General features: G+C 37.7%; 1 protein-coding gene across 2 annotated transcripts in view; it reads left to right on the forward strand.

The window, feature by feature from the left end:
- LOC126330529 (putative 3-methyladenine DNA glycosylase) overlaps window positions 1–15296 on the forward strand; it is a 78401-nt gene extending 63105 nt beyond the window's left edge. For both annotated transcript variants that reach the window (XM_049996365.1, XM_049996364.1), the window contains one exon: window positions 10806–15296. In XM_049996365.1, coding sequence (XP_049852322.1) covers window positions 10806–11242 — 437 coding nt within the window. In that variant the 3' untranslated portion in view covers window positions 11243–15296. The remainder of the gene's footprint in view (window positions 1–10805) is intronic.
- Window positions 15297–23583: the final 8287 nt, after the last annotated feature.

A 23583-nucleotide genomic window follows, 5' to 3' on the forward strand; every position in this document is an offset into this window, starting at 1 on the left:
TGGAAAATTGCACAGGTCGCACCAGTGTTTAAGAAGTGTAGTAGGAGTAATCCATCGAACTACAGACCTATATCATTGATGTCGGTTTGCAGTAGGGTTTTCGAGCATATATTGTATTCAAACATTATGAATCTCTTCGAAGGGAACAATCTATTGATACATAATCAGCATGGTTTCAGAAAACATTATTCTTGTGCAACAGAGCTAGCTCTTTATTCGCACGAAGTAAGGGCCGCTATCGACAGGGGATCTCAAGTTGATACCGTATTTCTAAATTTCCGGAAAGCTTTTGACACCATTCCTCACAAGCGACTACTAATCAAGCTGCGGGCCTATGGGGTATCGTCTCAGTTGTGCGACTGGATTTGTGATTTCCTGTCAGGAAGGTCACAGTTTGTAGTAATAGACGGCAAATCACCAAGTAAAATTGAAGTGATATCAAGTGTTCCCCAGGGAAGCGTCCTGGGACCTCTGCTGTTCGTGATCTATATAAATGACCTGGGTGACAATCTGAGCAGTTCTCTTAGGTTGTTCGCAGATGATGCTGTAACTACCGTCTAGTAAGGTCATCCGAAGACCAGTATGAGTTGCAAAGCGATTTAGAAAAGATTGCTGTATGGTGTGGCAGGTGGCAGTTGACACTAAATAACGAAAAGTGTGAGGTGATCCACATGAGTTCCAAATGAAATCCGTTGGAATTTGATTAGGCCCTACTCGATAAATAGCACAATTCTCAAGGCTGTCAATTTAACTAAGTACCTGGGTGTTAAAATTACAAACAACTTCAGTTGGAAAGACCACATAGATAATACTGTGGGGAAGGCGAGCCAAAGATTGAGTTTCATTGGCAGGACACTTAGAAGATGCAACAAGTCCACTAAAGAGACAGCTTACACTACACTCGTTCGTCCTCTGTTAGAATATTGCTGCGCGATGTGGGATCCTTAACAGGTGGGATTGACAGAGGACATTGAAAGGGTGCAAAAAAGGCAGCTTGTTTTGTATTATCACGTATGAGGGAAGAGAGTGTGGCAGATATAATACACGATTTGGGATGGAAGTCATTAAAGCAAAGACTTTTTCGTCACGGCGAGATCTATTTACAAAATTTCAGTCATCAACTTTCTCTTCCAAATGCGAAAATATTTTGTTGAGCCCAACCTACATAAGTAAGAATGATCATCAAAATAAAATAAGAGAAATCAGAGCTCGAACAGAAAGGTTTAGGTGTTCGTTTTTCTTGTGCACTGTTCGGGAGTGGAATGGTAGAGAGATAGTATGATTGTGGTTCTATAAACCCTCTGCCAAGCACTTAAATGTTAATTGCAGAGTAATCATGTAGATGTAGATGTAGATGTAGATGTAGATGTAGATCTAGGCATGCATTTTGTCTTGTGGGTTTACTGTTGAGACAGAAGAAATTAATTGATCTCAATGTATCTAACAGGAGGCTAGTTTGAGAGTTATGCACATTCACATCTATATTAATAACTCGAAAGATAAGAATTTTATATGTCTTATATCTGAGTAGAAACAATAACAGTTTTTCTGTGTGGTCCACTGTAACTTTTGAGTCAGTATATGGAAATCACAATAACCAGGCATTCTGGGAACTTAACAGCAGCAGCTTCGAATTCTTCTTCTTGAGTTAAATGCTTAATATCTATTATGCTGAATTTAAGTCTTACACAATCTCTTACAAGTATACCTACACTTCCTTTCCTCATAATAGATTTAAAGTAAACAGATGCTATTTTGTAGCCATCAGGAATGTACAACTGGCTTTCATTTTTTGTGAGCCAGTGGTCATTAAGACACAGAACATCACAACTAACAACATAAATTCTAGAATGTGACTTTCCCCCTTCTTTCAGTATACAAACATTTTTAAATCTTTGTGTGATTAAAGGCCCTTCTCTTTGCCCGCATTCGTGTGTACTATTCTATATGCTCCCAGGTAGATGATTTTAGTAATTATGTGAGGTCCAGTGCATATTAGTTGCCACTTATGGTTCTGGTTTCCAATTTTCTGGATTTTGGATGTGTTCTAGGTAATACATCTTGTTTTGTACATTTCAGCTTCCCTTTCCAGTATTTAGCCCAGGCTTTAAGGTTCATTACTGCATGTCATATTTTATCCTGCAGTGATAATTCATGTATCGGTATCTTTGACAAAGATTTCTCCTGCTCGTCTACTTGTTTGCAACTGAATTTCATCTCACTTGGTGTAAATCCAGTTGATGTATGGGGAAGATTGTTAACAACTTGTAAGAAGGGAGTGACATATTCAATCCACTTGGTATGTTTGCGAGGCATATAGGGCTTGAGAAACATGTTGAATTCCTTAAACACCCTTTCTGTGGGGGATGCTTCAGGATGAAATTTGGATATTATAATGTGTTCGATTTGGTTGGAGCCAACAAAATATGAGGCATTATCTGTTAACATGACTTCTGATTTTCCTACTTCTGTAAAATAATGCGCTTTGATTCGTCTTATAGTTGAACTGGCTTTATCATTCTGTACAGCATACAATTTTAAGTATTTGGTAAAAATATCATATATACCTTCTATATACTTTACACTAACCTTACTTCTGGGATAGGGTCTATCCACATCCACAGACACCTTTTCTAGAGGTTTTCGGACACCTTTTCTAAAGGTTTTCTACCACAATGTTAAGTAGTTCAATCTGATGGGAGATGTTAGAATATTTTGTTTTCTGGCAGACAACACACTTCCTTACCACCTGTAGAATCTTCATCTAAGGTTGGGGAAACAACAATATTGACCTATTTTGTCATTGCACTTAGCAGTGCCATAATGGCCCCAAGTATTGTGTGTGTGTGTGTGTGTGTGTGTGTGTGTGTGTGTGTGTGTGTGTGTGTGTGTGTGTGTAAGATAAAATCATCCACATATTCCTCCGGCAAACACACACGCCATTGTTATTGTTCATAATGCTTCCTATGTAACAGAACGCCTTTGTGAATAGTGAAAAATATTTTTAACTCTTCAACACCGTTTTGCGTAAGTTTCACTCTTACCTTACTGCATCGTGTGTCTACTTGCTGTAATGGCTCCAACTGTTTACACATTTGGGCATAGTATGATCAGAGTGTTTAGTCTTCCATCAACATACCTCTTATTTCAATCTTCCTGCTCTAAAAGATCGTTAAATTCCTCTAAGCCTTGTGGTAGTCGAGAAAGAGCATAAGCTATTATGTTCTGGTTTCCCTTTACATACACTATTTCAAAAGCAAATCCTTGAAGATACATACACCACCTGGCCATCAGTTGGTGTAGCAATTTACAAGTTAACAAAAATGATAGGGACTGACGGTCACAGTATACTTTTGTGTGTTTACCTCAGAGGAGATATTCAAACTTTTGAAAGGACCTATTACAGCCAAACCCTTCAACTCCATAACTGAATATGAACGTTTGGCGTAGGATAAGATGTGGCTGCAAAGCTAATTACTTTAGGGATGAGTTTTACCTCTTCTTCTGCCATTTGAAAAAGACATGCACACAGACCCTGAGAAGACGCATCGCATCAGTGCATAAGCAAACATCCTTCTTCATGTCTGGTTGAGATAGAATATTAACATTTAATAAGGCTTGCTTGATGTTCTTGAAACTGGATTGACGTTGCTTGTCCCATAAACAAGGTCTGCTTTTCCAGAGAATATTGAGAAAAGCATCGCTGTTCATAAGTTGGTTAGCGATGAATTTCCTGAAAAAGGAGACTAGGCCTAAATATGCCTTTAATTGTCTCTTGTTTTGAGGTACAGGACAGTTCCTAATGGCGTCAAGTATTTTAGGATCTAGCAGTATGCCTTCTGAAGAGATTGTGTGTCCCAAAAATTTTATCTTTTCTTTTCCGAAACTAGATTTCTTGAGGTTTTTCTGTTATTCCATGTTCGGAAAAGGAATTCAATACTTGCTCAATTAATCATAAGTATTCTACCCATGAGCGTGCGGCAACTAAAAGGTCGTCCACGTATACTGTTACCTTACTCAAAAGTTCGGGTCGTAGCACCTTGTCTAGGGCAGAGATAAATGCACCTGAACTTACATTCAATCCAAACAGTAACATTTGAAATTCGAAGCTCCCACCCCCACATACAAAGGTTAATATATTTTCTTAGTGCTTCCCTCTTTGTCCATGGTATATGGTATGAAGTAGAACAAAAAGTTTTGTGAGGATGTACTTCCATTGTGTACACAAAATTCTTAATGATACTTGGTATTTTTTCAAACACATGGATATAAGCAAATATTAGTTTCGTAAGTTCTGCTTGCTGTCCTTGAGACAAGCACTTTGATTCACTTACCTCTCTGTTTATTGTGTCAACATTTACCTCATCTGCTTCTGACTGTTAGTTATTGTATGTGTTCACAAACGTGACTACAGGATTTACCAATTGAACCTCAGAGTCATGAGTAACTTCAGTTTTACGTCTATCAACACTTTCCCTGATTAGGTCTATTGCAAATAATTGGTTATTTACAGTGAAATGATATTGGCCTTTTCCTTTATCAGTTTGTACTTGGTATGTCCTAATTGTATCCATACCAATTAAACAGTCAACAAGTAATTTCTCCACTATCAAAACAATGCACTGTACAGAAAACGGACCTAATTGGATGAGAATTAAAGCTTGTATTTTGACTCCTTTCGATTTCAGACCAGTCGCAGTTTGTACTTCGCAATTTTGTACTGGTTGTGTGGGTATACGCCCACATTTCTTCAGTTCTTGAAAGATTCCCTTTGACTTCAGATTAGTAGTAGCACCTGTGTCAAGCACAATGGGTACATCAAGGTCAAATATTTTGGCTTTAGTAGTAGCTTGTACTTTGCCCTTTGTCAAATTTTGCTGTGTGTCCTCATTACTTTGATACAGACCATTTTTCACATCACTACCTTGATCGTATCTGATGGAGCAAGTGTCAATCAAGCTTGTGCCCCCACTCTCCTTCCAGATCACAGAATGGGGCCCTACCATGACCATTTTGAATTTTCTGGAGTCCCGGTGGTGTAGGTCTCTGGGTTAGGCGTAACTTCTACTAATGGACTGTTGGTGTTTGATTATGCCAGTTAGTATCCTGCAAGGCTCTCAACTGAAATTATCTTTGCCTTTGCGTGTTATTCAACATATGCACTTTCTTTGCTGCCAGAATTATGCTGTCTATGTGTTATTCGGCTGTCTGGTATTGTTTCATGTTTGCCAACGATCGGCTGATTATTGCTGCTAAGTTGTGTCTGTACATATTGTACATACTGGCCATACAATACTTACCCGTTATAGTTGTTTTTGTTAAATATTTGCCCATTTCTTTTATACCCACCCTAGGATTTATGGATTTTGCCATTGTCGTTGTGATTATCATTACAATTACCATAGGTCTTTGTGGGATAAGGTTGCCATCCATGTTATACTACGAATCTGTTGTTCACTTGTTGATCCATAAATCTCTGTGGCACTATCTGCATATTAACAGGCTTGGGTTGTACTGATCTCTCTTCTTATATCAAATCTGTTGAGTCCAGTAGAGATAAAAAGTATTTGGTGTTGTGTTCAGGAATGGTAATGAGTTTTTCCTTAACGTGGGCAGGTGGATGGTCCAAAAATTTTCAGCACATCTACTTGAGATACCGGATTCATTTAGTATCTGGCTTTATTCAAATATTTTTCAAAGTAGCCCCTTAAACTTCCATGTTTGCTATTGAATGGGGAGGGGTTGAATACTTAATGTGTGAGGCTCTCTTGCATGGCCTCAGACCAATCTTTATCCAGAAAGGCTCTCTCAAACTGTTCATAGTAGTGGCTACGCTTCGCCATGTCCGTAGCCCATAGTAGAACGTCACCCTGTGTGTATCGAACAACAAATCTAATTTTCTAGGCTTACACCCATGTACGAGGTAAAACATTTCGAAATGCTCTGATAAAGACCAAAGGATTTGTTCCTCTCACTTCAAAGGTAAATAAGAACCTTTAACATCGCAGCGCGTCAGCAATCGTTGGTTAATATATTAAAAAACTAAAAGCCCCATCGATTGCGAAAAAAGTACCTAGTGTTAACCTAGGTTTCGGCGTTGATAACTACACCTTCTTCAGAACAACAATAAAACCCACAAGTGCCTAAGAAGACCTTTGTCAATGATTAAAAGAACACCATAGCTATGCATTTATAAAGGAAAAAAAAGGAAAACACAAACAGTACATATGTACAAAGTCAAAAACACTACTTAACTTGATGGTGTACGGTCCACCTCACACCGGCCTGTGTTCGATGGGCCATGATCCGCCATAAACTGCAGCTACAAATGGTCGCTCACTTACAAGCTTGTATCGCACTGGTAGATGAGACAATCAATTCCTGGTTCATAGAACAGAGGTGGCCACTGACAGATCCACAACTGCAACCACTCTTGCACATTATTGACCTACTGAAACCAACATCCATGCAAGTCCTTCATCAGGTCACTAAAGATGTGAAAATCACACAGTGAGAAATCCGGGCTGTGCGGAGAATGCAGCAGAGTTTCTCAACAAAATTGATGGAGCATACCCTTTGTCCTATTGGCAATGTGGTGATGGGCATTATTGTACAACAGGGTGATTCCACCCAACCGTGTGAGAGCAAACAGCAAAGCCAATAGAGGAAATATTCCATATCTAGCCCACCAAAGTAGTCCAAAGCTGCTCACAAAATTTCCTTTACATCTGCAGCTACAGTTACACAATTACTCTGCAGTTCACAATTAAGTTCCTTGTAAAGGGCTCATCAAACGACCTTTGGACTACTTCTGCATCATTCCAATCTCAAACTGTGCTGTCATCAGCTGCCGAGATCACGTGACATGAGCTATGACTGGCGTACAAAAGCGCGTCGCAATCTCGATTTCATTGCTTCATAAAGTTACATGCAGTGTTTGATGGAATTCGAATTTATACCTCCGTAACACGAAAAAATGCAGCGTACATGTTGCTGCACATCAAAGATCTTTCCAAAACGTATTTTTCCCCCTGAGTTTTGTTTTCTAAAGTGCCGGCAAATTCTACGTCTGTGTAGAAAACCATAAACATTCGAAGGATTGATAAGTTTTCCAGTGCCGAGGAAAAGTATACTGTCATTTAACATGGAACAAGTGTATTTTCACCTGAGAGAAAGTGTATTTTTGACCGGGAGATCCGGGAAATATTTTTTCCTTGTCCACGTATACACCCTGAAAAAGACCAAACAGAAATTATGTGGAACATAGGATCAATGAAGGGTAGCGTGATCTCACAGTTCAGACAGTTCTGTTTCCCAAAATTGAGTATCTGGATGCATTTTTCCCATTGAGGATATGTGCAATGTCAAGCATTTTATATAAATCCAAAATTTGTGAATTAAGAAGAAAACAGAATGTGTCCCCGAATTTCAAATCCCGGCTTCTTTTATCAGGATGCAGAGGTAATAGGTTGACTGTGTGAACAAATCTGTGAATTGTCTTGCAGTTAGTGATAGGAAGGATGTGAATATTAATGAAAATAAACTTACAATAATTAAAACAACTACTGAGTTACAGCATCTCTCTGTGCAGTCACTAGAAGAAAAAAAAGATTATACTGTCTCACATTCATAAAATGTATTACAGTTTAACACATGACTCCCTAATGCATCATTCAGAAGCTCCAGCCCTGTGGCCAGTCTGTCATTATTAGAACAGTGTGCCATATTTTCACTGCAAGAGGTTTTTATGCTGAAGAGAGGACACTAAATTGCTTCCCCTGTTTCTGATGAGGGCATAAATGAGATGTAGCTTTCAAAATTTTGTATGAGGCATCTTACCTTAGTTGAATGTATATTTGAATAGGTGTGTGTTCTGCTAGCTCTTCCCATTTGTTTTTGTTTTATTCCATGCTTTCAAAGCAGAAAGGGTGTGTGTGTGTGTGTGTGTGTGTGTGTGTGTGTGTGTGTGTGTGTGTGTGTGTGTGTTTGGACTAGTGGTCACCATCACCGACAAAGCAGTTCCCATCCACCCATACACACCGGTCCCAGCCCTTCTGCCACTCGTCAAATGTTTTCTGGAAGTCCTGTTCTTTGAGGGTGTTTATCACCACCAGCGAACTTTCTTGAATCCTCTCTTGAGTGTCGAACCTATGTCCTTTCAACTTTAGTTTCAATTTTGGGAACAGCGCGAAGTCGCAAGGTGCCAAATCTGGCGAGTATGGTGGATGGGGTGCAACCGCCATGTTGTTTTTGCCAAAAAGGTCTTGGTGAGCAAGGACGTGTGACAGGGTGCATTGTTGTGATGCAGCAGCCAGTTCCCTTGATGCCAAAGTTCAGGCCATCATAGCCACACGTTTTCACGGAGACATCGCAAAATGTCAGGGTAATACATAGAATTCACTGTTTGGTTGGGTGGGACGAATTCTTTGTGCACAATTCCCTTGGTATCAAAGAAAATGATGCTCGTGTTCTTCATTTTGCTCTTCATCTGTCTCGATTTTTTGGGTCTTCAAAAGCCCAGGCTCTTCCAATGGAACAATTGTTGCTTTGTCTCTGGATCATAACCATAAATCTAGCTCTCGACACTGGTGATAACCCGTGACAAGAAGGTTAGATCATCAGATCATCTGATGAAGATCCATGGACACTTCAACACTCTGTGCCCTCTGATCGGCAATCAAGATCCTTGGCACAAATTTTGTGGCGACATGATGCATGCCCAATTCATCAGTCAACATTCATTGACATGTCCCATAACCAATACCCACTTCATCTGCAAAGTCTTTAATGGTTCGATGTTGATCTGCATGAACCAGTTGTTGAAATTTGGCAACAATGTCTGGCATTGTGCGGCTAATGGGCCGTCCAGTGTGAGCATCATCTTTGACGGCTGTACAGCCGGCCCAAAATGCAGCATGCTACTGAAACACACGCGTACGGCTCGTGCTCTGTCCCCCAGACAGTTGCTGAATCATTGCGAGAGTCCCCATAGCACTTTTCCCGAGGTTCGCACGGAATTTGATACACACGTGCTGTCTGTTTGAGGATACATCATAAAATCACCACACACCAAACACAGAGTATTACCACTGTGGACACGCAACACGTCTTCCTGGCTGAATGCCACTCTGCACACTGACTCATCAGATATGCCGCTCTCACCATCTAGCAGTGGAAAGATCTACTACTCCTACTTTCCAGATGGTAGCACCAGTCCAGAAAATTTTGGATTCCACTTTGTACATCACAGTAATAATGATATTTATTCTACATCAAATAATTAGTAACAATAAAGTTTCAGGACATCACACAGCTTTTTCTTCTGAATACACCAGGTATGGATACCAAAGTTTAGGATATACGAACTGCAGTTTACCAAAGTAGGGCTGTGATATATATGCAGGTGTAATATTACAATTTTGAGTTAATGATACATTTTACATTTTTAATATTGCTCTAAATATTTCACTTTTGTTAATTTATAAGAACAGTGATAACAGTTTTTTCCAATTATCTCAGGTGTGTTGTGACTTACTTAATACTATGAAGCTGAAGTATCTGCAAGAAATAACATTTTTATTTATTTTGTGTGAAGACAAAGAACTCATTTGGAGAATAAAATATATTTTAAGTCAGAATTTGTTCTAGGTGATTTTTCAATTTGGTAGCGGGGCAGTCTGTGAGATTTCTAAGTAGGACATTGACTTGCTACAGCTTAGCCTGGAGTACATTTTATTATTTTTTATTTTTTTTTTAAATTTCATGTAAGGTTGTTCTGTGCCTATTTGTGTGATGTTTTGACTTTATTTTAGTTTGATATTATTGCTGGTTACATGTTAAGTTTGTTATCACTGTTTTTGGTAAGCCTTATTACTTTTAAATGACAAACACACTCAGTTTTGGAAATGCGTCCCTCTTCAGATTGTCCTGGATCATGATTCCCAAGGTTTTTGTCCAGTTTTACTTTCTTACAATTTTGTTTCCTGTAAATAATTTCTCTGTTTTTTTTTATTTTGAATTCCATTACTGCAGTTTTTGTAAAATTTTAGATGGCTTTCATTGGAGTACTAAATTATTTCATTGATAACACTGTTGCAAAATGTGTTTAGGCTGTCTACACAAATATTGTTTCCTGCTGCTCATGTATGATTTTTATAAATTTGTAGCTAGTTTCTCTAACCTCCACATTCCATAGCTTATCAAGTAATACATTGATGTTAACAGTGATTTTTTTTTCTAAAATCAAGGAATATTTCAATAAGCTACTTCCTTTTCACCCTGGCAGATATTATTTTGCCAATTAATTATGCTGCAGCCACTGAAGTTGACCTATTTTTCTCGAAGCCATTGTGGTTCTGAAACATTAGATTGTGTTCACATTCCATAGCTTGTCAAGTAATACAGTGATGCTAACACAATCAGATGTTTTTTTTTATGAAATCAAGGAATACTTCAATAAGATATTCCCTTTTCACTCTGGCAGTTATTATTTTGCCAAGTAATTGTGCTGCAGTTACTGAAGTTGACTTATTTTTCATAAAACCATTCTGATTCTGAAACAGATTGTGTTGACTAAGAAATTTCTCTAGTCTAATGTAGATAACCTTCACAATCACCATAAAAAAATGCAGGTGAGATTGAGGTTGGTCAGTAGTTTTCAATTCTCGACTTGTCAGCTTAATTATGAATTGGAATTGTTTTTGTTATTTTTATATTGTATGAAAAACTGTCTGATAATTATGTCATTTACCTCTGTACCTGTGACATTGTTGAATCGCCTACTTATTTTTGTTGCTTTATTTTAGGGGATGGGGCTGCTGTTCTTATAAGAGCATTGGAACCAATTGAAGGATTGAATTACATGTGTCTCCAGCGACAGAAAAGTAAGAAAAGAAAAAATGATGGAAATGTAAAAACGTCATTGCAAAACAATAATCTGAAACCACATGAACTATGTAATGGTCCAGGGAAGTTGTGTATTAGCATGAATATTGATCGTCATACTTGCAACATGAAAGATTTAAGTCTGTGGGAAGGGATGTGGATTGAGGAAGATAATGAAAGTCGTAAAATATCAGAAAGTGAGCTTTTTGTTAAAACACACAGAATTGGTATTGATTCTGTTGGTGCAGAGTGGGCTAAGAAACCACTTCGTTATTATCTAATGGGAAACAAATCTGTTAGTCGGTTGGATAAGCAGAAGGAGTTAGAACTTAGAAATATGGTTGCATCATCTTCATGAGACACCCACTTTTGTGCAATATGTCCCTTGTGTTTTGTTACCATGTTACTAGAACAGTAACTAAACTTAGTGTAAGAGTTTTGTATGCTGGTGGACCAGTGGTTGGAAAAACTAGAATACCTTCATATGAAGAGGCATTATTGTTCGCGCAAACAAAGTTAACACTTGGCACGGTGGCTGATGGGAGGGACGAAAATGGGAAATGCCTTTGCAGGCACTGCGCCAAGTGTCAACTTTGTTCGCGTGTGTAGCACAGTAGACTTTAATCTGTGATCCTCTGTTTGGAATGGTCTTACTATTAGAAGCAATTACCAAATAAAAACCTATGCCAAACATATTCTGGCATCTTCCAGATTTAACATTTCCATTTTTGATTATATGTAATGTTTTCTTAAAAAAAAAAAAAAAGTACTGATTCTTTTAACTCGTACATCAAATGAAAGTGTGTCTTTATTATTATTATTATTATTATTGGTTTGGCCTACTAAGGACGACATCAAATGACACGTCTTCTTTCTTTCCAGTAGTTTTTCACGCTTTCCACATGTTTTTCTCTTTGTTTCCTTTTGTCTCTATTATGCGGGTCATTTTTCTTTGTTCTCTCCTGGAAGCCTTTGAAACATTTTACTTTGTTCTGTACTTTTATCTTTTACTTATTTCTTCCTGCTTTATTTACATTTCCCTCAGGTCTGTTTTAACTCCTTTGATCCAGATCATTGATGTTTTTGGGTTTTGGTCAAAAAAGTTAAAAATTCTTTTTGTTATTTTGTTTTCATCTAGTCTTTCTAGGTGTCCATGGAACACAACTCTTTTCTTCCTCATCGTGTTTAATGTTCATTCTACTTTTTCATAAATTTCTTTATTACTACTTAATTTGCATTTCCCAGTTTCATATGTTTGTCCCAAGATTTTCCTGATTATTTTCCCTTCCTTCTATTTCCCTAATTGTTTGGCTGTATTTAATGAAAGGTGTTCTGAAGCATAAAAGCATTCTGATCTAATGATAATGTTGTAACATCAGAGTTGAGTGTTTATGGAAATAAATTCCTTGCTATACAGATTTTTTGTTAAGTTAATAGCCACCTCCAATTTCTTTGCCCTTTCTAAGTTAGTTTCTTTGTCCAAAGCATTTTTTTTTTGTATTATTTCACCTAAATATTTAAATTTTGTAGTTTTTTTTAATTTCATCCATAATCAGTTTCCATGTATTTTGTGCCTCCAGCACATTTGTCATATACTCTGCTTTTTCAAAAGATATAGATATCAAAAGATATTGAAGCTGTCTCATGTAGGAGATTTATCTGCATTGTAGCTAAGAATGCAAGACTGTCTGCAAAGGCCAAACAAGCAGTTCTCAGATTATCCCCTTTTCTTCCAGTTATGCTTTTTAAAATCCTTCTTCTTCTTCTTCTGTTCTTTTCTTCCATTCCTTGGTTACCTTTGCTAGTACGCAGTTGAACAGCAGTAGAGACAATCCATATCCTTCTCTTACACCAGTTTTCAAAAGCCTTAGAGATTTCACCCAAAAATTTAATTTTGTATTTGTTACTGTGTTTTTTTTTTTTTTATGGGTAACACTGATTAGTTGTCAACTCCAGGGCCAGCTTGGTGGGTGACAGATCGAGCCATCATGCAGGGCAGCAGATTTTTGATGAAGGCAAAATGCTATATTTTAATATGGCTCCAAAAGGATGAATTAAACAAGACAGTAAAAGAAACTTCCTGGCAGATTAAAGCTGTGTGCCGGACTGGCAGTTTAAAACAGTGTGCCAGACCGAGACTCAAAGTCCCTAGTTTGAGGCTTGGTCCGGCACACACTTTTAATCTGCCAGGAAGTTTCAAATCAGTGCACACTCCACTGCAGAGCGAAAATTTCATTCTGAAGACAGTGAAAGTTTTCATAAAGTTGGAGAATAAATTGGAAATACAAACTATTCATAAAATCTAGTGTCTTACTGTAAATTATATGCAGTATTGTGAAACAGGTGACAGATGAATATATGGTTTCATATAACAGCATAACACTTCATATATAGAAACCTTAAACACCTGATCAGTATTGCTGAAAAAAAACTTTGTAACAAATAAGTAAGGAATAAGTAAAATACGAGCTGCCCACCATATGCCATAGTCTTTTGAACCCAGACATTGTGATCAAGCAGTGTTTATAAGTGAAAAAATGCATGCCATCTTTACCCCGACCCCTCCCCTCCCTGCCCCAATCCCTCTCCTTTGGACCTGCAAGTTATTACCATTTACATTGCTCTTCGTGCCACTCTTCTCTAAATTCTTTTTTTCTATTTCATCTGTAACTGTGTTTGACGCTCCCTCATTTTCTTTGCTTTCTCAGTTTTGAAAGACATAATCAGCAGATTGATATTCAGATCATCTAAAAAAATAAATAAATAAATAAACCTGTCAAACCGTATTTCGGAGCTAAAGCAACTAATGTGCACTTCATGAACTGCTTATTCAGTTTTGTCGTATTTCAAACTTTTTGCATTCCAATGACCTTATTAGTGTTTGACTGTTACTTTTTGTTACAATAGATGAAAGTGCTTTCAAAACTGCCTGTTTTAAGCCATAAATTGTGCTCGGGGAATGTCAGAGTGAGGACCTTCTCAATATTTGACCATAACTGTTTTTCCTTTGTATACTTTGGGCCCACTAAATAGGTCCTGGCAATTTATACACTTGTTTTCCAACAGATAAAGCCATTATGTGTAAGTCATTCGACTTTCTACAGTGCAAGCTCTGATAATACTGCCAACAATGCAGTTCTCAGTTATGCTGATTGCTATTGTGCTGATCATGGTACTGCCACTCCGTCTCCATGACCATGTTGCAAACTCTGCTCGGTTGTTTATTAATGGACTACAACTAATACAAGCACTGATCAAAAAGTTTCCATTTGAAGGTGTTATTGCAGTGTAAATGCAATGTAGTGCAACTCCAATGCAGCTATATAAGCACCAAGATGTAGTCACCGGATTAGCATGGCGTTCATGTCTTTCCGATGTGTGTGGTAAATGTGGAAATATGAACTATGGCAAGTTTATTATCAAATACAACCAAACAGGAACAATGTGCTGTTATTCAGTTATTGGCTGCTGAATGATAAACATTGGTAGACATCCATCAGAGGGTGAAGAATGTACATGAGACAGCATGTTTATCAAAAACCACCGTTGTGGAGTGTCATGATGCAGAAGTTATACCATCTCAAAGTGGAGACATTCAATCACCTGCCCTATGTTCTGATTCTTACCATCCTGTTACCATGTCTTCAGTCCCTTGAAAAAGGCATTGAAAGTTCAACGATTTCTGTCAAATGAGACTGTGCAGCTGACAGTGACAGGCTTCTTCATGCAACAGGACACAGTGTTTTGTGAAATGAGTATCTTCAACCTGGTGCACCAATTGTATGATTGCCTCTACGCTCATGGTGATATTGCCTGATTACCAGACCGATTTTGGACTGTACAGCCTTCAAATGGAAACTTTTTTATCATCCATTATGGTTGTGAGTGAGGCTGGGCATAGTGGTTGAACTGTGGTTTATGTCACTGATAGAGATTTGTATGTTCTGTGCTTGTTAGAAACATATTTCATTTGCCACACACTGTTTATTTTTATTATTAACTTTGTGCAGTGATCAACACAACAACAACAACGTGCTTGTTAGAAACATATTTCATTTGCCACACACTGTTTATTTTTATTATTAGCTTTGTGCAGTGATCATGTAGGTGAAGAAAGTTTGTATCCTGTTGTAGCATTCCTGTTGTGGCTGTCTAGTAAACACAACAGTAATGATTTCATTAAAAGTTAGTATTTGTTGACTCAACTTACAGAGTCCGGGGATTAGTGGGTAACGTGAAAAGGCTGTCTCACTGTGACACACCATGTTTTCATTAGTCTGTATTGCTAATAGTGTAAGTCCTTACAGTGTCTGATGGCAGAAAGTGTCTCTCAGACAAACAGTATAGGAAAAAATAAACTGAAAGAAAAATGTAGATAAAATATTCTTCAAATAAAGTTTTTTCAAACTAAAGACAGTGTTGATCAAAATTATCTAGGCATGAATGCAGAAGCACACATAAACCAGTGTAAGCATTCGGTAAGTGAAGATGTGCCTTCAGTATTAGAGGGTAAATTGGACATTGAGTGCAAGCCCTCTAATGAATGCAAAACTGTTCCAACTCAGTCTAGCAACTGCATATTTCAAACTCAGGTTAAAAGTTATGTTGTTGATTCAAATGTCAGAAAATGGCCCAACAAAATAGGCAATTTTGTTAGGACAACCTTAGCCAAAAGAGGCTCTACAAAACAAGCAACCAGACATGACAGCTATACTAGGAATAATTCTAATCATTGCTTTACTTCTAAAAGTTACAATTGTACTTTGTGCAATGTTGAAGTTGTTCAGAAAAAATGAGTAGTTTATTCTGAAAGCACAGATGTGGTGTCTTGTTTCTGCAACCCTAACGTTAAAATATTACTCACTTCAGCTGGTTACTGTAATTGGCAACACATTCCTGAGACATTAGCTAGCCTTAATAGGTCCCAAGTGCACTTTAGGCAGAGCTCTCAAGTAGATTAAAATCTGGCAGTACTGTTGAGGCACAAATTCTGTAGATATTAAATGTGGGATCCCAGAAATAGGAAGGTGTAACCGAATGTCTCATAACAGTTATTCATTTTTTGGCTTGACAGTGTCTTCCTGTAAGACAAACTTCAAACTCTTTACTTACAACAATGGGAATTTCTTAAAGTTGATTGAATCAGTAGGATAATTTGGATCAGTTCTGGGAGAACATGTAAGGAGGACAACTTGTGGTGAAAATAAGTTTCATCATTATTTGGAGAAAAATACACAAAATGAAACAATTCAGATTCTCCATCAAAAATAAAAACAAACCTAACAGCCCTATTCCCTCAGTCCAGTAAACACTAAGATAATTAACTGAACAGAAAATTAGTTTCTTGACTAGAAGTGTGTAGTATTACACTCTGGGAAGCAAGGTTGCAGACAGGCAGCACCTGTGTTGTTTGTTGCAATAAACTGAAGTCACAAAATATACTTTTCTTGAATTCTTGTTGTTGTTGTTGTTGTTGTTGTTGTTGATTATATTATTATGATTATGATGATGTTGACTCGGCATGCCATTCTTAAAACAATTGGGAGAATGATCTTTGTGCAGGCCTTGGTCTTAATATGCTTGAGAACAAAATATTCTCCAGATACCAATGGATCGTTGTATGGTATTCTTGCAATCAGTCCTGCCAATAATGTGACTTTCAGGAGTACTAGTCCTGCGTGGTTCGCAGGAAAGTTTCTGTAAAGTTTGGAAGGTAGGAAACGAGGTACTGGTGGAAGTAAATCTGTGAGGATGAGGCGTGAGTCATGCATGGGTAGCTCAGTTGGTAGAGCACTTGCCCGTGAAAGGCAAATATCCCAAGTTCGAAACTCGGTCCAGCACACAGTTTTAATCTGCCAGAAAGTTTCATATCTGCGCACACTCCGCTGCAGAGTGAAAATCTCATTCTGGAATGTGACTTTGTTCAGTTATGTGAAAAGTAGCTGGATAAACTTGTAAACTTTTGAAATAAATGCTTTTGAGAACCACTTCTCATACATTTGACTAACAACATATACAAAACAATTCTTGAATATAAATATGCTTACACATCATAAAATTTCAGTAAGTATGTTTTACATAGTTACAATGGAGAAAAGCCCCTTACTTACTCCTCATGTCTGATCCCTTTCATCACTTCACTTACACTCTCTTCAACGCGCCCCAAAAATCATAAGGTAAAGAAGGATGTTACATGTCAATGCTAAAAAGAGGTGTTAGAGGACACTGCAATAAGATTGTGATATCCTTAATGTACAAAATATTATTCAGAATACAAACGTATTTTCTAAAGAGTACATGATTAGATAATATTAAACACAATTATTATAATTTGTAGTTAGTTTATCTACCGATAACAGGCGAAGGAAGCAAATTTGTCTTCATTGGATAATTAATGTTTTCAGAGACAAAGTGAAAATGTAAAGAATCAGATTGTCCAAATATAATGGTAAAAACATAATATGATAAATGAAATTTCAAATATACGTCATTGTAATATGAATGGTACTGAATAATTCATTGGATTTGGGTGTATCATGACCTATTACTGGATAGACATCACAAAGGTACAGATTTGATTCACACTAGTGTATGAAGAGAAGTCGCAACACTTAAAAATTGTAGGAAAATGCAGGAAGACTTACATAGAAGTGGCAACTAGTGCAGGGATTGTCCATTGATCCTCAACATAAACAGATATAATGTACTGCAGATAAAGATGCAGAAAATCATGTAAAGCATAACTGCACAATTGTGCAGAACAATCACTGGAACCAATCACATCAATAAATACCAAGAGTATGCATACTGAGTAATTTAAAGCTGAATGACCACATAAAACTGATCACAGGTAAGGCAGATGTGTGGCTGAGATTAACTGAAAGTCTATGCACAAATGAAGCAATTACAAAACCCTCATTCAATCGAAATTTCAATATTTCTCATCAGTCTGTGATCTGTACCAAATAGGACTGACAGAGTAAAGAGAGAAGATCCAAAGAAGATCATTGTGTTTCGCCACAGGTTCATTTGTTAGATGCAAAAGTGTCCCAGATATGCTCACCCAGCTTTGGTGGCAGATGCTACAAGAGAGGCATTCTGCAACATGGTGTGGTTTACTGTTAAAATTCCAAGTCTGTGTGCATTCCTAGAAGAATCAGCCAATGTATTGCTTCCTACAGTGTAATTCTCACAAAAGGATAGTGAATGTAAATTAGATTAATTATTCTTCCCATGAACCATTCGCAACCGGAACAGAAAAAGGGGGACGCAGTATATCCTCTGCCACATGCCGTAAAGTGTCTTGGGGAGTATGGATCGAAACAAGATAATGATATGTAATTTCCCTGCCCATTCTCATTACCAAATGTAATATTACTTAGTAATGGGTGTTAAGAGAAAGAATAAATTACCATTTACTATATTAATGTATAGGTACTGTTCCTACAAAAGGAAACATAAGACACAGTTTGAGCAGAGGGATGCCCCTGGTCCCAGACGAATGGGCTCATCTGTGTCCCTGAAGTGGGGAAGACACAAAATAGTGTATTTGAAAATGTACTGTTTTGATAGTAAATATACATTGTGAAATTCTATTAAAAATTCATTCAAGTGGGTATAAGCCTTATGACTGTTTGGAACGACAAGGTGTCAAGGTGTTGATTCATTTCATATAAATTGATTTCAAAGTTTCATTACCTCATTATTCATTTGTCTCTCCACCTATATTCATGATTTTTGGGGTTCCATACCGCAACCAGTTCAAACGGATTCCATATAGGACCACTTTATTGTATGTCTGTCTATCCTTTCAGCTGTTAAAATTCCTTTTTCTCAGGATCAGGTAGACAAATCAAGTTGAAATTTGTATCAAAAATTAAGATCTGTGGCCTCTTGGCAGTGTAAAAAATAAGCTTCTAAGTCAGTGCAATCAAAAGATATGACCTTTTATGTCATGTGTTTTGGCACACTCAAATTCACTCATGACATGCATGTAGGGTACTTCCCGTTGACTTAGAATCGTGAAGTTTGACAAGAGGTGAAGGTACACACTAAAACTAAAGACAAAATTCAAAAATTGTTAATTTTTATTTCTAAAACACGAAAAAAAATTTTCATCATTTTTTTTTATCTCACACTCTGTCTGTGCATCTACATCTACATCTACATCTATACTCTGCAAATCACATCGAGGTGCATGGCAGAGGGTACAGCCCATTGTACCAGTTAATAATGTTTCTTCAGGTTCCATGCACATTTGTAGTGTGAGGATATTGATTGATTGAGTGCCTCTGTGTGTGCAGTGATTATTCTAAACTTATCCTCATGACCCCCCCATGAGCCACGAACCTTGTCGTTGGTGGGGAGGCTTGCCTGCCTCTGCGATACAGATAGCCATATCATAGGTGCAATCGCAACAAAGGAGTGTCAGTTGAGAGGCCAGACAAACTTACAGTTCCTGAAGAACAGCAGCCTTTTCAGTAGTTGCAGGTGCAACAGTCTGGATGATTGACTGATCTAGCTTTGTGACATTAACCAAAACAGCCTTACTGTACTGGTATTGCGAACAGTTGAAAGCAAGGGGAAACTACAATTGCAATTTTTCCTGTGGTCATGCAGCTTTATTGTATGTTTAAATGATGATGGCATCCTCTTGGTCCCCCATTCGGATCTCCGGGCAGGGACTACTCAGGAGGACATTGTTATCAGGAGAAAAAAATGGGCATTCTATGAATCGAACCGTGGAATATCAGATCCCTTAATTAGGCAGGTAGGTTAGAAAATTTAAAAACGGGAGATGGTTAGGTTAAAGCTGAATATAGTGGGAACTGGTGAAGTTTGGTGGCAGGAGGAACAAGACTTCTGGTCATGTGAATACAGGATTATAAATATAAAATCAAATAGGGGTAATGTAGGAATAGGTTTAATAATGAATAAAAAAATATATAAGCACAGTTAAGCTGCTATAAACGGCATAGTGAACATGTTATTGTAGCGATGATAGACATGAAGCCCACGCCTACCACACTAGTACAAGTTTATCTGCTAACTAGCTTCCCAGATGACAAAGAGATTGAAGAAATGTATGATGAGATAAAAGAAATTATTCAGATAGTGAAGGGAGACAAATATTTAATAGTCATGTGGGACTGGAATTCGACAGTAGGAAAAGGAAGAGAAGGAAAAATAGTAGGTGAATGTGGAATGGGAATAAGGAATGAAAGAGGAAGCCGCTTAGTTGCTGACGCTTAGTTTAAGAATCATGAAAGAAGATTGTATATGTGGAAGAGGCCTGGAGATGCTGTAAGGTTTCAGATAGATTACATAATGGTAAGACAGAGATTTAGGAACCAGGTTTTTATTGTGGATCCTGACCACTATTTATTGGTTATGAACTGTAGATTAAAACTGAAGAAACTGCAAAAAGGTGGTATCTTAAGGAGATGGGAGATAGATAATCTGAAAGAATGAGAGGTTGTAGAAAGTTTCAAAGAGAACATTAGGGAACAATTGACAAGTACAGGGGAAAGAAATACATTAGAAGAAGAATGGATAGCTTTGAGAGATGAAATAGTGAATGCAGCAATGGGTCAAGTATGTAAAAAGATGAGGGCTAGTAGAAACCCTTGGGTAACAGTAGAGATATAGAATTTAATTGATGAAATGAGAAAATATAAAAATGCAGTAAGTGAAGCAGATGAAAAGGAATATAAACATCTCAAAAATGAGATCAGAAGGAAGTGCAAAATGATTAAGCAACGATGGCTAGAGGACATATGTAAGCATGTAGAGGCATATATCAGTAGGGGTAAGATAGGTACTGGCTGCAGGAAAATTAAAGAAACCTTTGGAGAAAAGAGAACCAGCTGTATGAATATCAAGAGCACAGATGGAAAACCAGTCGTAAGCAAAGAAGAGAAAGCAGAATGGTGAAAGGAGTATGTAGTGCATCTATACAAGGGAGATGAACTCAAGGGAAATATTATGGAAATGGAAGAGGATGTAGACAAAGATGAGAAGGGAGATACAGAATCTGACAAAGCACTGAAAGACCTATGTCAAAACGAGGTGCCAGGAGCAGACAATATTCAGTAGCCTTGGGAGAGCCAGCCATGACAAAACTCTTCCAGCTGGTGAATATGATGTGTGAGACAGGTGAAAAGAAGGATATAATAATACCAATTCCAAAGAAAGCGGGTGTTTATAGGTGTGAAAATTACTGAACTATCAGTTTAACAAGTCACATTTGCAAAATACTAACATGAATCCTGTACAGAAGAATGTAAAAACAGATAGAAGCTGATCTCGTGGAAGATCAGTTTGGATTCTGGGGATATGTAGGAAGATGCAAGGCAATTCTGACCCTACGCCTTATCTTAGAAAATAGATTAAGGAAAGGCAAACCTACATTCTAGCATTGGTAGACTTAGAGAAAGCTTTTGGCAATGTTGAATAAGCTTTTAGCAATGTTGAATGGAATATTCTCTTTCAAATTCTGAAGGTGACAGGGGTAAAGTACAGGGAGCAAAAGGCTATTTACAATTTGTACAGAAACGGGATGGCAATTGTAAGAGTCGAGGGGCACAAAAAGGAAACTGATTGAAAAGAGAGTGAGGCAGGGCTGTAGCCTATCCCTGATGTTATTCAATCTGTACATAGAGCAAGCAATAAAGGAAACAAAAGAAAAATTTGGAGTCAGAATTAAAATCCATGGAGAAGAAATAAAAACTTTGAGATTTACCAATGACATTGCAATTCTGTCAGAGATAGCAAAGGACCTGGAAGAGCGAGCAGTTGAACTGAATGGACAGTGTCTTGAAAGGAGGATATAAGATGAACATCAACAAAAGCAAAATGAGGATAATGGAATGTAGTCTAATTAAATCAGGTGATACTGAGGGAAATTAGACACTTAAGGTAGTAGATGAATTTTGCTATCTGGGGAGCAAAATAACTGATGATGGTCGAAGTAGAGATGATATAAAATGTACACTGGCTCTGCCAAGGAAAGTGTTTCTGAAAAAGACAGATTTTTTAACATCAAGTACATATTTAAGTGTCAGGAAGTCTTTTCTGAAAGTGTTTGAATGGAGTGTGGCCATATATGGAAGAGAAACATGGATGATAAATAGATTAGACAAGAAGAGAATAGAAGCTTTTCAAATGTGGTGTTACTGAAGAATGCTGAAGATTAGATGGGTAGATCTCTTAACTAATGAGGAGGTACTGAATAGAATTGGGGAGAAGAGGAATTTGTGGCACAACCTGACTAAAAGAAGGGATCATTTGCTAGCACATGTTCTGAGGCATAAAGGGATTACAAATTTAGTATTGGAGGGAAGTGTGGAGGGTAAAAATTGTAGATGGAAACCAAGAGATGAATACACTAAGCATAATCAGAAGGATGTTGGTTGCACTACTTTCTCGGAGATGAAGAAGCTTGCTCAGGATAGAGTAGCATGGAGAGCTCCATCAAACCAGTCTCTGGACTGAAGACCACAACAACAACATCCTCATGCTTCATATGTGAGCAGTAATCAGTTAAAGCCAGTTCTTGAAACTTTGTTAATAGACTTTCTCGGGATAGTTTACGTCTGTCATCAAGAGAGTTCCAGTTCAGTTCGTTCAATATCTCTGTGATAGTCTCCCACAGATCAAAAAAACCTGTGGTCATTCATGCTGCCCTTCTCTGTGTATGTTCAGTATCCCATGGTAGTTGTGTCTGGTACATGTCCAACACACCTGAGCAATATTCTAGAACCAGTTGCACAAGTGATTTGTAAGCAATCTCCTTTGTAGACTGATTGCACTTCCCCAGTATTCTACTAATAAATCGAAGACTACCACTTGCTTTACCCATGACTGAACCTATGTGATCATTCCATTTCATATCCCCACAAAGTTTTACACCCAGGTATTCATATGAATTGGCCGATTCCAACAGTGACTAATTGATGTTATAGGATACAACATTATTCTGCGTTTTGTGAAACACAAAATTTTACATTTCTGAACATTTAGAGCAAGTTGCCAATCTCTGCACCACTTTGAAATCTTAACAAAATCTGATTGAATATTTATGCAGCTCCATTAGAGATAACTGCATCATCTGCAAAAAGCCTGATTTTACTATTAATATTGTCTGCAATATACAATATGAACAAGGGTACTAACTCATGTCCCTGGGACACACCTGAAGTTGCTTCTACATCGGACAATAACATGCTGAATCCTCCCTGCCAAAATAGTCCTCAGTCCAGTCACAAATTTCTCTTGATGCCCCACATGACCTTACTTTTGACATGAACCATAGCTGTGGTACTGAGTCAAATGCTTTTCAGAAATCAAGAAATACTGCATCTATGTGGTCAATCCAAAGCTTTCAGTATGTGGTGAAAAAAGTGCAAGTTGGGTTTCACATGATCAGTGTTTCCAAAATCTTTGCTGGTTGGCACTGTGGAGGTCATTATCTTCAAATATATCTTTATGTTTGGGCTCAGAATATGTTCTAAGATTCTACCAAAAATCAATGTCAGGGATATTAGATAGTATTTTGTGAATCACTTCTATTACCCTTCTTGTAGATGGGTATGACCAGTGCCTTTTCCCAAGAACTGGGCATGGTTTTTTGTTCGAGGGATCTATGATAGGTTATAGTTAAAAGAGGGGCTAACTCAGCCACAAATACAGTATCGAGAC

This window comes from Schistocerca gregaria, chromosome 2 (assembly GCF_023897955.1).
Source record: "Schistocerca gregaria isolate iqSchGreg1 chromosome 2, iqSchGreg1.2, whole genome shotgun sequence".
NCBI lineage: Eukaryota > Metazoa > Arthropoda > Insecta > Orthoptera > Acrididae > Schistocerca > Schistocerca gregaria.